This window comes from Lampris incognitus, chromosome 21, assembly GCF_029633865.1.
Source record: "Lampris incognitus isolate fLamInc1 chromosome 21, fLamInc1.hap2, whole genome shotgun sequence".
Taxonomy (NCBI): domain Eukaryota; kingdom Metazoa; phylum Chordata; class Actinopteri; order Lampriformes; family Lampridae; genus Lampris; species Lampris incognitus.
The window spans coordinates 8722987-8736961 of NC_079231.1; the positions used below are offsets into that span (position 1 = coordinate 8722987).

Consider the following 13975-nt stretch of genomic DNA (forward strand, 5'->3'; position numbering starts at 1 on the left):
GAACTACAGGATATTGTGTGAAGGTACCACAGAAACACAAATAGTGGGGCGTCCGGGTGGTGTGGCAGTCTATTCCGTCGCCTACCAACATCGGGGATTCGCCAGTTCGAATCCCCGTGTTACCTCCGGCTTAGCTGGGCGTCCCTTACAGACACAATTGGCAGTCTCTGCGGGTGGGAAGCCAAACGTGGGTATGTTGCCCTGGTCGCTGGCAGTAGCGCCTCCCTCTGGTCGGTCGAGGCGCCTGTTCGGGGGGGAGGGGGAACTGGGGGGAAGAGCATGATGCTCCCATGTGCTATGTCCCCCTGGTAGAAACTTCTCAATGTCAGGTGAAAAGAAGCGGCTGGTGACTCCACATGTATGGGAGGAGGCATCTGGTAGTCTGCAGCCCTCCCCAGATCGGCAGAGGGGGTGGAGCAGTGACCGGGATGGCTCAGAAGACTGGGGTAATTGGCCAGATACAATTGGGGAGGGGGGAAAAAAGGGGGGGGAATCCCTGCCCCCCAAAAAAGGAACGTAAGTAGTGTTTGTCCACATTTTCAGCATACGAGTCACAATGGTGCACCTTTGCTGTCGTAGACCTGCCGCTCAACAAAAACGAGGCTCCTGTAACTTCCCGATCCGTACCGGAAACCCGATTTGTTCTATGCATGTGCCGTAATGTTATTGTTGGCTCATGCAGTGCGCAGGGTAAGCATGATTAAGGTTGGGTTAAGGTTGAGGTTGGAACAAAACAGGTTTCCGGTCCAGATCGGGTAGTGACAGCTCCGCAGTCCGTTCTATGAAAGGAAGAATGGGCCCTTTAAGACCTGTCCAGCCTAAGATAATTTCATTCATCCTCATTGAATCGGCACCCAGAGATCAGACTCACAGGGACGGGTTCACAGCACCCTTTTATTTTTCTCCACCAGCCTGCGAGGAGGCCTCCACCCCATAAAGTTAAAGGGCGTTCAGTCGGTGGGGTGATGGAGTTTAGAGGAACATGGCCAGCTTTATCTTATTCTTCACATGTTCTTCTTGTTATTTAATCTGAATCTTGGTGTGTATCTCTTATTTAATGTCCTTTTGGGCCTTTATGTAAAGCACTTTCATTTGACTTGCCTATGAAATGTGCTTCATAAATAAACTTGCCTTGCCTTCGGTGCAAAATGACAAATCCAAGGAAAGATTTTATTTTGTTTGAGGCAAAAATCAATAACCCTGAAGGTCTTAATAAAGTTGTATTGTATTCCTTAATGAACACACACAGGCTATCCCAGTCCAAGACAACATCTTAAGTCCTTGCTTGATAACATGACAGCACTTGTACTGACTGGATTATCAAATATAGAGCTACAGACGAGTCAATAAGTTATGTTGCATTTTGCTTTGCTGTCCGAAATGGGCGGGCTGTATTATTTTACCAGTAAATAAATAGATTAATTAATTCCTTGGAAGAGAAGTATGCAGCTTGTACCGAGGTACGTGGACCACCCAGGGGCTGTCTAGGTGTCTCGCTGCTCATGGTCCCTCCTCTCCGCGTTTCTCTTGTTTGTCGTGTCCGAGGAGATTTGCTGAGTCTGAACTTGCCTAAGCCCTTGTGATCACACCTCCTCAAAAGGTTTTGTTTCCTCCGTCAATTGGAATTCAGAGCAGGTCAGCGCCCCCATCTCCCCTCCATACCCACCCGCCGCCTGCACCCAGAGACACCCCCACCCCCACCCCCTGCATTTGAAAGCCCTATTTTTCATTTTAATTTGCACCTGTTGTGCAGTTGTTCATGGAAGGCAAGTGCGAGCCAGTTGATTGTATGCAGACGTGTTATTTGGAGGAGATGTTACACAAGGCTGACGTTCGGATACGTACGATGCTGGGAAGAGAAAACGCGTGTGAACTTGGTCTGCTTTCGGGTCTAGGAACCTCGTGCTTCAGCTGGTCTAACATGCAGCTTGTTGTGGGTGGTTCATTTTGCCGTTGCATCGCAATAGGTTGAGTGAGGCGTGGCGTGTCAGGGGAAACGTCATGTAATCTGGACTCAGCTTATATACATGGCATAAAACAAAAGTCAGACCTCACCATCTGAGTGATATTAGATATGAATCCTGGTTTTATTTAGCCCGCGAGTTGTCAGATGAAACTGAGAGTTGGCAAATTAACACTCCCGCAACAATTTGTTGCTCATTTTATGAGGTATAATCATAAATCCAATGAAAGGAAAACGTCAAAAATTGATTAAACCACTAGCTGCTTTCACGAGGAAGTCCCTTAACATCAGGACAGCAAATGTATTTCCTTCTGTTATGGTATGTTGTGATAAGCTGTCCCTAGAGGACATTTCTTTTGACACTTCCAGTCAGTTTTGGTCCCCGTATGATGCAGTGTCTCCCGAGCTGAGATGCTGTGATGTTTGTATCTCTCCAGTCTCCGGCCCATCTTCACGGCTGGAGATACATTGCTGCGAATAGACCCCCAAGAAGCAGACCCAGGCAAACAGCGGTGACTAATTCTCAAAGCGAGCCACCTTTGATTGAGTTCACAGCCTTTATTTACAGGCCATCTATTTTTAAGAAAAGCAGACATGTGTCTGGGAGCGGAGTATTGTGGAAATGGTGGGCACTGCTGCTTCTTAGGAGTTATTTTATAAATGTGCGTGTGCACCCGCATTGTGCATGCATAAATGTGCCTCATCTATACACGTTCATATTTTACAAAATCTTCATTCACAGTTCACTGGTGATGAGAATGACCCACAGCCAAAACCTCAGAGGGTTAGACATGATGAATATTCCCAAGCACTATAGGTTAAGGCTTTTGTCTGCATAGCAATGACATTTGTAACACAATATTTGCCATGCGGAGCATCTGAGACACGACCACTATGCTTCAGAGCAGGGCTTTCCTGAAAGGTGCAGCTCGCTGGCATCCCAGACATGTGAGCAGGACTGAAAATTAGTGGCTATTTTGGCACAACGTCCTACCCCGACAGCTGTCTGCCCACTGCTGCGGTTAAGATCCAAATTCCAGCCATGGATGCCGTAATTGGGCCGTAACCCCCAAGAAAAAAACAAATAAGTAAGACCAAATAAATGCCCTCTGCCCTTGGACCACGCAGTAACGAGTGATGAGGGCTGACTTTTCAGTCTAGGAGTGAAACTAGTTTTCAAATCAAGTCACTGGGTGAATCCTTCTACACTTTACATTTGAGTTTTTGTCATTTTGTTGATGCAGTTTTTCCAGAGTATCTGGGTGTAACGGTAGATAGAGAATTAGCTTCAGTATCCTGGATGTTCAACAGAGGGTGGTAGGGCAAAAGGGGCGGAATTACAATACCTTCAACAGTCACCGTTAATAACCAGTCCTGAGGGGCATCTGAGTACCATAGCGGGTCTATTCTGTTGCCTACCAACACGGGGATCGCCGGTTCGAATCCCCGTGTTACCTCCGGCTTGGTCAGGCATCGCTACAGACACAATTGGCCATGTCTGTGGATGGGTAGCCACACTGCACTAGCACCTCCTCTGGTCGGTCGGGGCGCCCTGTTCAGGGAGGAGGGGAAACTGGGGGGAATAGCGTGATCCTCCCATGCGCTACGTCCCCCCTGGTGAAACTCCTCACTGTCAGGTGAAAAGAAGCGGCTGGTGACTCAACATGTATCGGAGGAGGCATGTGGTAGTCTGTAGCCCTCCCCAGATCAGCAGAGGAGGGAGGAGCAGCGACCAGGATAGCTCGGAAGAGTGGGATGATTGGCCAAGTGCAATTGGGGAGAATAAAAGGGGGGGGGGACCCATTTTGTTTAAAAAGACAACAATGTGAAATAGCCCTATTTAATTTCAAAACACAGTTCTTGTTCTACAAGTAAACCAGCGTCTAGTAGACAAGACAACATCATTATAGACCTCCAACGTGATCACACTACATTCAGATCCATTCATTTTAGTCTTTGGGAAATGAATAGTTTGGTATCCTGTTGGTCAGTCATTCTGTCTTTGAAATATATTGAGTAATTCCATTCCATTCCATTATCCAAGCCGCTTAACCTAATTGGGGTCGCGGGATGCTGAGCCTATCCCAGCGGGTCATTGGGCGGAAGGCAGGGAAACACCCTGGACAGGCCGCCAGTCCATCAAAGTATATTGAATAATATAAGAAGAAATTACATATATGATGAAGTTATTACATAGTTCAACATATTAGTGAATTTTCATGAATTACTTTGCTATCGACTCTGGTGCAGATGCTGCCCCCACCTCGCAACAAGAGCACAAATACAAGGGGCAAATACAGCTTGCTACTGACATCTTAATGCAGCTTCAACGCTGGTCATAATCCACATCAAGCAATTTCGAAATGCGTAAAAGAGCAATCCGCACAAGTGAAAGGATCAATATCACACCCCACATAGTCAAAGACGGTTGTTTTACACCCCAATGCATTTCTAAGTCCTCAACAGTTTGACTCCGCCTTCTTTCCTAAATGTCTGTTTTGACCTCATTTTTATTTTATTTTTTGTCTTTGAAACAGCACTGAACTATGAGAAGGGTGGTGGAGACGGGCTCAGAGACGGAGGAGGAGGACAAGCTCCCCGTGTCCGAGGAGGAAGCCCAGATCAACGGCACAGGCAGCCCGGCCAGCCTCACCAACCCCGAGGCCTCCCCGCGGGCCGAGAGCCACGGCTTGCTCGCCAAGGATGAAGAGGACGATGAGATGAGGGACAGTGGTGTGGAGCACATCTGGCACGACAACGACATGCTCAGCGCCTCGGTCGATGGTACCGTGTGAGGCACCTTAAACTACTCAGACAAGAAAACTGAGAGGTTCACTTAGCCATCTCTTAACAATCAATGATTTTCCACCTGATATAACAATTCATTAGCAGCCATAATACTGAGCAGTCTATGAAACGCTACCAAATTTCAAAAAGTGTGGAACAGTGTCTGCCGGTTATGTCATCGGAGGACAATCTGTGATTTCCCATCTTTATATGACATTTAGTGGCATTTGCTACAATAGCTGTAAATGGGGTTATTTGTATTTCCTTACACAGTGTAGTCTATTTCTTTTTTTGGCATTTTTCTGCCTTTATTACACAGTGACACTGAAGAGGCAGACAGGAAATGGGAAAGACAAAGATGGGGTAAGACATGCAACAAAGGGCGCTGGCTGGAATCTAACCGGCGACGGTTGCGACCATGTGGTATGCACTGTAACCATTCGGCTACAGAGGCACCCTCAGTCCATTTCATTGTAGCCCACAGAACGTAACGGCAAACCAGGAAGTAATAACATTACCAACCAAGTAAGTTGGGCGGGGTTTCGGAGACATAGAGAACTGCACAGTATTATGGCTGCTAATGGAGTGTCATCCCTACATGCTGTAAATGGAGAGAGAGAGAGAGAGAGAGAGAGAGAGAAATTAAATTGTGATTGTTTCCCTTTGAAGGACCTGGCAGCTATGCTTTCAAGATAAAACAAAAGCAAAAAGTTGTAATAGAGGGCGTCCGGGTCGCATAACAGTCTATTCCATTGCCTACCAACACGGGGATCGCCGATTCAAATCCCCGTGTTACCTCCGGCTTGGTCGGGCGTCCCTACAGACACAATTGGCCGTCTCTGCCGGTGGGAAGCCAGATGTGGGTTATGTGTCCTGGTCGTTGCAGTAGCGCCTCTTCTGGTCGGTCGGGGCACCTGTTCGGGGGGGGGGGGGGACTGGGGGGAAGAGCGTGATCCTCCTACGCGCTACGTCCCCCTGGTGAAACTCCTCACTGTCAGGTGAAAAGAAGTGGCTGGCGACTCCACATGTATTAAGAGGAGACATGTGGTAGTCTGCAGCCCTCCCCAGATCGGCAGAGGAGGCGTAGCAGAGACCGGGACGGCTCGGAAGAGTGGGGTAATTGGCTAAGTACAATTAGGGAGAAAAAAGGGGGGGGAAATCCCCCCCCCCATAAAAGTTGTAATAAACCATAGCACATTTTTTTGATTGACAAACCTGCAATTTAATCAAACGAAAACGATAGTGATGCTGCCATGGTTGACCTTTGACCTCACCGAATTTGAAGCGTCATCTTTTAGAACTATAACCTTGAAAATCTAGTGTTATATATGTTGGATTTATTAAATTAGGACTATTCATACAAAGTCAAGTAAGCTGTCGGTCACACAGAGCCATACGAACCCAACTTTATATGTAGTTCCACATGCGTCTACCACTCACTCTGCACCCTGCCAGTTACAGTACTGTCCCACGCTTTAAACCCCGCCCGTCTGGCACCCAAGTAACCAAAAACAAACCACACAAAGTGTTCACAAACAGTGCTTGAGCCAGGCCTATCTCACAAACACACACACACACACACACACACACAGAGTGGTATGGGCATTAACGTGAAGGCCAGATCGAGCGTCAGCAGACAGACATGATAAACAGCTTCTCTGGGAGCTGAAGCACCATTTGGCTCGTACTTGGATGAAGTCCTGCGCCGCTGTCAGCCAAAACCAACGACAATCAAGGAATCCGCAAACTCTAAAAAACAGCCACTAAACAATGAGAACCAGACAGTCAGAAGTCGGGGATGGAGTTTGTCGGGACCTCGTCGATTTCATGTTTTAGTTGACAGACAAGACAAAAGACTTGACGCCGCGTCAACCCCCTCCACGCTCGCCGTGTCACAGTTTACGGTTCAACATTTTGAATCAGCCGTCGCCTGGTTATTAATGCCATGTAATGACCTGCTGCCGTCTGCTCTAATAACCTTGTTAATCCCATGCAGGTGATACCTACCCAGAATGCAATCTGACTTCCTCGTCTCCTTTTGTTGGACAACTGTGATAGCGATGGCCCGGTCTCGGATGCTTGAAAGATAAATACTTTTAATTAGGGGGCAGGGTGTGATCATTAAAGGAAGCCAGACTGCTGCAAAAAGTCATTAACAATCTTAAATGAAATTTTTATTTTTATGATAGCCATTTACATGTATAATAAGAGTCAATGATTCTTGGAAGCATGTGACAGCAACAGAGTACGGTGAGAACTCATGTAAGACAGCCCATTTAAATGAGCCGGGCTTTTGCTATTCATTTCTGCTAATGAACTAGCTGTGCAGAGTGCCGAAAAATGCAGGAACGTTCAGCAGTCTTAAATTTTAATACAGCGGGAAAATTGCACATTTATTAGGGCAGACCAAAGGGGGGGGGGCTTAGCAGATATCAACATTTACGTCCTGCAAACAACAGTTCACAGTGGGCCTGGCTCTGTGGCAGAGAGGGTTTAGTGAATGAATCAAGATAAAGGATAAACAAGCTGTCGTTGCATACGGTAATTGTTTATTTGATAAAGACCTGCGGAGCCGTTATGTCTGTAATTCAACTATGTTGCAATTCCCTGATAATGTGCTTCTCGTGTGATAAAGCGTCTGCCATATTTCGGAGAGCGAGTTCATTAGAGCACTTGGGAGTCTCTTTCCCAATCTCGTGGGTGCTGTGTTTCTCAGACCTTTTTTTTTCTTCCTGTCTTCCTTTTTCTTTTTTTCTTTATTTATTTTTTCTCTCTTTTTTTGCCCTCGCCGGTGCCTTAGTGTCTACATTGATACCTCAGCACATAGCTTTAGTCTGAGATAAGGTCGACTTCCCCCCCCCCCCCCCGTGCCTCTCTCAGTCCGGGACACACACACCGTCCCTCTCTCTCTCTCTCTCTCTCTCTCTCTCTCTCTCTCTCTCTCTCTCTCTCTCTCTCTCTCTCTCTCTCTCTCTCTCTCTCTCTCTCTCTCTCTCTCTCTCTCTCTGTCTCACGCTGTCACACACTTTCTTTCTTTCTCTCACTCTCTCTCCATCTCTCTCGCGCTCTCTCCCTCCCTCTCTTTCTCTGTATCTCTCTCCCTCCCTCCCGCCTTCCCTCTCTTTCTCTCCCCCTCCATCTCTCTCTTGCTCGCTCTCTCTCTCGCTACCTCTCTATCGCTCTTTTTCTCTCACACAGGTCTGGAAAGTCTAGAAAAGTTTAGAAAATTAAGATTTTGGGGATTTATCAGTCAAAAAAGATAGATAGATAGATAGATAGATAGATAGATAGATAGATAGATAGATAGATAGATAGATAGATAGATAGATAGATAGATAGATAGATAGATAGATAGATAGATAGATAGATAGATAGATAGATAGATAGATAAATAGATAGATACATAGATAGATAGATAGATAGATGGATGGATGGATCAAAGAGTGAAACCTTTAACCGTAACAAGTTTTTGGGGCCCTTTGTGTCTGCAGCACCACCAGGTTTCAAGGGGAAGAGCACCATTTAAAAGTTACCCTGCTGCAGTCCAGGGTCCATGCACGGCGTTCGTCCTTGACGGGCGCCTCGCCTCGCCAGGGGGCTGGACGCCGTGTGCTGGAACACATGACATCATTATCATTACGGCCGAGGGAGATGATCAAATAAATCACCCGCTCGTCTCCCCTTCAGCCTTGCCCGATGTTTTTCCTTTTCCCCTTTAACCTTCTGCCGGGTACGTCCATAGGATTTTCATGAACATTCGTTCCACCTTGTGTTTACGGCCTCGGTCCCCGCCTTTTTTTAACCAGCGCTGTGCTTCACATCCTGTCCACTGAGGGAACTGTTTTGGCAGAAAAAAATTTTTTTTTTAAATTCTTGGTCTTTCTTTGGTGTGAGGAGAAATGTTCTGGTTGCTTGTATGTAGGTCAAAAGTAAGTAAGGTTTTGTGTTATTTAGTTCTCTAGAGTCACAGTCACGAGGATGTCCTGCATGCCATGGTCGATTCGGGATGAACGTGCAGAGGAAGACTCTCGCATCAGCCACAGCGATGTTCCGCTGAAACTGCGTTGCTGTAAAAACTGAGCTGTTTTCCTCATAAACATCATCAATACTGTTAAGATGGAAATACAGTCGGGCCAAAATATTCCCCCGCTGCGAACATGCCGTGTCAGAAGTGGGATGCAATCAAGCTTAGTATTCAAGTAAAGCAAACCAATGTGCTACGATATTTCAATGAGATAAGATTTATTAAAACGAGATATTCTTTAATCACGGGGGGTGTCCGGGTGGCGTGGCGATCTATTCTGTTGCCTGCCAGCACAGGGCTGATCGGTCCAAATCTCCATGTTGCCTCTGGCTTGGTCGGACGTTCCTACAGACCCAATTGGCCGTGTCTGCGGGTGGGAAGCCGGATGTGGGTATGTGTCTTGGTCGCTGCACTAGCGCCTCCTCTGGTCAGTCGGGGCGCCTGTTCGGGGGGGAGGGGGAACTGGGGGGAATAGCGTGATCCTCCTGCGAGCTGCGTCCCCCTGGTGAAACTCCTCACTGTCAGGTGAAAAGAAGCGGCTGATGACGCCACATGTATGGGAGGAAGCATGTGGTAGTCTGCAGCCCTCCCCAGATCGGCAGAGGGGGTGGAGCAGAGACCGGGATGACTCGGAAGAATACAATTGGGGAGAAAAAGGGGGGGATCACGTAAAATAATCTTACATAGTTTTTGATGAGTTAATTGCTCTTGAAACAAGATGATAGGGGGATTTCTGTATGATTTTAAAACCGTCAGACAGGCTTTTAACCACTGTCCATCAAGGAGGCGCACACCTGCCCCCTTTTAAGCCTGTTAATGTGGCTTACATAACCAAAAAAACAACATCTGCCATCTTGTCCCAGTGCTTTTACACAAAGTATTTTTTCCGAGCCACGGCGATTGCATGCGGTTCTGCCATGGCGCTAAATGAATTCAGCCACTCACCCTGGCAATGATAGAGCCACGCTCTGCCCATTAAGCAACAACACAGGACCAGGCACAGACAGACACATTTATCAGACACAGGAAGACAAATCAAGGCAGCCATCTCCCATTATCTCTCAACCAGAATGCCACTTTGTCTGTAACAAGACAGTTCAGACAGAAGTGCATCACAGGACTGGCACGGCCGGCGGCGTGTGCGTGTGTGCCAGGGGAGGATGAAATGAGGTGTGAGTGGTCTTAGCTCACCTCCTGCTGGAAGAAGCCTTCCCTCCCTCGCACCGCAGATAACAGGAGCTCTCTCCAAGGCAAACAGGGGAGAAGGGCAAGGCCGGTTAATCCCACTGGTTATGCTGCCTTGAGTCAGCCCCAAAGTATGCGGCCAAATGTGATCGCCCAAAGCAAACACCCGAGTGCTGACGAGGACACCCACATGTGAAGGAAGGAGCAAGAGAAGCTCTCCGTCCACTGTCAGGGTAGAGGGGCCGGTTTCTGTACGAGCTGATGTCCGGATCCTCATGGGTGCCTTTTTATCTGCAGTGGAGGATTGGTTTTGGATTTTTGTATTCATTTTGTGTAGTTGTAATTTGCATCGCTTCAATGTGCCTGTAGGTTTTAATGTAATTTTCAGGAGATGCAAAAATCCCTTGACAAAAACAAGTTGAATGTTGCACAACAGTGTTGGGTGGGTTTGTCAGAATGTGCTGATTGTGGTACATGTACGTTCACCATAGAAAACACATCTTGATTTGTGTTGTTTTTTTTCTGCATGTTTGAATATGAAGACCACAGTTTTCCTCCAAATCCTGTTACTTTGGTTTGTTCTCTTGTCCTTGTGGGCTCTCACTGTGACATTAGCAGGGTAACACAAATATTATCACACACACACACACACACACACACACACACACACACTCCAACATGTGCGCGCACGCACACACACACACATACACCTGGTATCACAACCCAGTTTCAACATCAGAATCAAAACCAGAACCATCATCTTTATATTTTATATTTTGTCATTCAGGTTTTCACTTGTCATGAGTGAACTTGACAGGATGTGTTGCTGTCTGTGACTGGTGGATATCACACAACATTTACACAAAGTCACATGAACATTCAGGAAAGTTCGATGGGGCCTGTGTATTACAAACTGACATCAGTGTGTGTTAGAAATTATGTTGCTTAATACACAATACACTGAAGTCTGGAGGCGGTCCTACTTTAAAAGCACCAGGATCAGAGCCATGAGGTGCCGTGAACTGGTCTTCAGACAAATCCCCCGTTACTGCTCACATGGACTGTCCTTACAGGGACAACAGCACAACTGGTGGGAGAGACTGAGACAGAGAGAGAGGAGCACAATGCAGGTTTTCGGTTAGCTTTTTTTTTTCCTAATCCGAGGCCCCCATGTTCTCGGAAGCATCTTGATTTAATTTTTACAGCAGGGCAGGAAGGAGGTTCTGAGGCTTCGGTAAGTTAACTGTCCAGACGGTGTCCTCCCCGCTGACCACGGCAGGGGAAATAGTTCACCCAATGTCAGAAACCGGTCCTCCTTTCTTTCTTTCTTTTGCTAAGTTGTTTACCTGTGTTACTACAGACCGTGTAGCATCACCCTGGTGAGCAGTGAGGACCTGGCTGGTAAAGGTGGCGCCTGGTAATAATACTGCTGGACCTGTGTAGACCCGAAGTTACTGTGCACATTATTTAGTCTGTATGCATACTGCATATACAAAAAATATTAAGTATGGAGCATATGGTCACAAACAATCAAAACCATCCCATAATTATTTGCACCTTTTAGTAATTTTCCAAAGCAATATGGTGGACAGCGAAGCAGGAGGAGATGCAGCTGGCGCCGGCAATTTCAAATGCGTTTTCTTAAGAACGGCATAATAAAAATATATTTTAACTGTAAATAAAGAGATCAGGCTAAAACCAAGTGAACAACAACAAAGCTCCTGTTCTGGTGTTATTAAGGGTCTCTTCTGCTTGGATGTCGGTCCAAAAACTGTGACATGCACACTGCATATTATGCCTCAGTAGTATGCAGTATAAGTTCATACTTCAAGTATGCAGAATGTCCTAACAACTAGGACACTACTCAGGTTTTGAGTTCTATTCCCTTTGTTTCTTAAAGGAAGACAGTCACTTTTTTGGGGGGGGATTTGTTCTCCCTTTTTCTCCCCAATTGTAATTGGCCAATTACCCTACTCTTCTGAGCTGTCCCGGTCACTGCTCCACCCCCTCTGCCGATCTGGGGAGGGCTGCAGACTACCACACGTCTCCTCCGGTACATGTGGAGTCACCAGCTGCTTTTTTTCACCTGACAGTGAGGAGTTTCACCAGGGGGACGTAGCGCATGGGAGGATCACACTATTCCCCCCAGTTCCCCCGACCGGCCAGAGGAGGCGCTAGTGCAGCGACCAGGGCACACACCCACGTCTGGCTTCCCACCCTCAGGCATGGCCAGTTGTGTCTGTAGGGACGCCCAACCAAGCCAGAGGTAACACGGGGTTTTGAACTGGCGATTCCCGTGTTGGTAGGCAACGGAATAGACCACCATGCCACCCAGGCGCCCCCCACAGTTTTCAACATTATCTCTATATACGTATATGTTGCAGGGGTAACACTCCATTAGCAGCCGTAATACTGAGTAGTGCAAAAATCGTCCACCGTTGATGTAACTGGCAGACAGTGGGTGAATGGGAAAACTGCAACCATTACTTCCTGGTTTGCCGCTAGCTTGTGTAGGCTACAGCGAAATAGTATACACTGTACAACAAAATGTATATAATATATATAAATATAATTAATTGCATACAGCTGTTGTTGAATGCCAGCAAATGCCATATAAAGATGACAATACATGGATGGATGGATGGATGGACGGACGGATAGAGATTACATATTACAGTATTCTATTTAATGTCTTTTGCTTTTTGTTTAATTGAGGGTTAATTCATTATGTCCATTCAACTTGATAGATAGATAGATTGATGGAGAAACAGGAAGGAGGAAAACAAATCTAGTACATAGACACACAACTCACACTCGAGAAACAAGCGAATTCCAAAGGAACTTCTGAATTAAAAAGCAGCCACCACATGATGTACGTTAAAGCCGGCTGTGATGGTGAAGCAGCCCAGGAAAACAAGCCGGCTGGTAATAAGCCCCGACTGTGTGTTTCTGTTGGCCGGGCTTCTCTGATTGCTCAGGTGGATGTGTTCTGTGCTGTATTTAATCACTCTGTTTGGCGACTGAAGCCCCCATCCCGCCCCACCGCCGCTTGTTGTCATGTCAAAGGTAAATAACTGGCTGTCTGGCCAGGTTGATAGCATTCATTAAGAAGCAACACAACTCCGTTGCTCTTTCACCGCGAGCATGGAGCCATATTGTTTCTTGTTGTTTGTTTATTTGCTGTTGTTGTTGTCCGCACGCTTGAAAGGCTCACCCCCTCTTCTCTCTTTTCTCCTTCTTCCCCTCTTGATGTCTCTTTCTCAGATGAAATGAAGGATGATTTTGACGCCCTGGGGCCCGACGCCACTCTTCAGGCGGTTGGAAATGGTACAGGTGAGTCGCTCAGTCAAACTTCATCGATATAGCACATTTACTATGTGACATTCCCAACCGCTTTCAATTAACAGTTAATTAATGGTAACCTTTGTTTACATTGGATCTTAATGCTACCAGCAGTGGGAGAAGAAGTACTCAGACCTTTTACTTAAGTAGAAAAGTACAAATAGGGCGTCCGGCTGGCGTGGCAGTCTATTCCTTTGCCTACCAACACGGGGATTGCCGGTTCAAATCCCCGTGTTACCTTCGGCTTGGTTAGGCGTCCCTACAGACACAACTGGCCGTGTCTGCGGGTGGGAAGCCGGATGTGGGTATGTGCCCTGGTTGCTGCACTAGTGCCTCCTCTGGTCGGTCGGGGCACCTGTTCGGGGGTGAGGGGGAACTGGGGGGAATAGCATGATCCTCCCATGCGCTACGTCCCCCTGGTGAAACTCCTCACTGTCAGGTGAAAAGAAGTAGCTGGCGACTCCACATGTATCGGAGGAGACATGTGGTAGTCTGCAGCCCTCCCCAGATCAGCAGAGAGGGTGGAGCAGCGCCCAGGACGGCTCGGAAGAGTGAGGTAGTTGGCTGGATACAATTGGGTGGAAAAAGGGGAAAAATCCCCCCCAAAAAAGAAAAGTGCAAATACCCCGACACACAACTACTCTGGTAAAAGTGAACGTACCACATCGACGTTT

The 13975-nt window shown here is 47.1% G+C and overlaps 1 protein-coding gene across 2 annotated transcripts in view; it reads left to right on the forward strand.

Moving 5' to 3' along the window:
- Positions 1–13975, forward strand: part of zeb2b (zinc finger E-box binding homeobox 2b) — a 53177-nt gene that overhangs the window by 21470 nt on the left and 17732 nt on the right. For both annotated transcript variants that reach the window (XM_056301064.1, XM_056301065.1), the window contains exons 3-4: positions 4501–4752; positions 13223–13292. In XM_056301064.1, the coding sequence (XP_056157039.1) occupies positions 4510–4752; positions 13223–13292 (313 nt within the window). In that variant the 5' untranslated portion in view covers positions 4501–4509. The remainder of the gene's footprint in view (positions 1–4500; positions 4753–13222; positions 13293–13975) is intronic.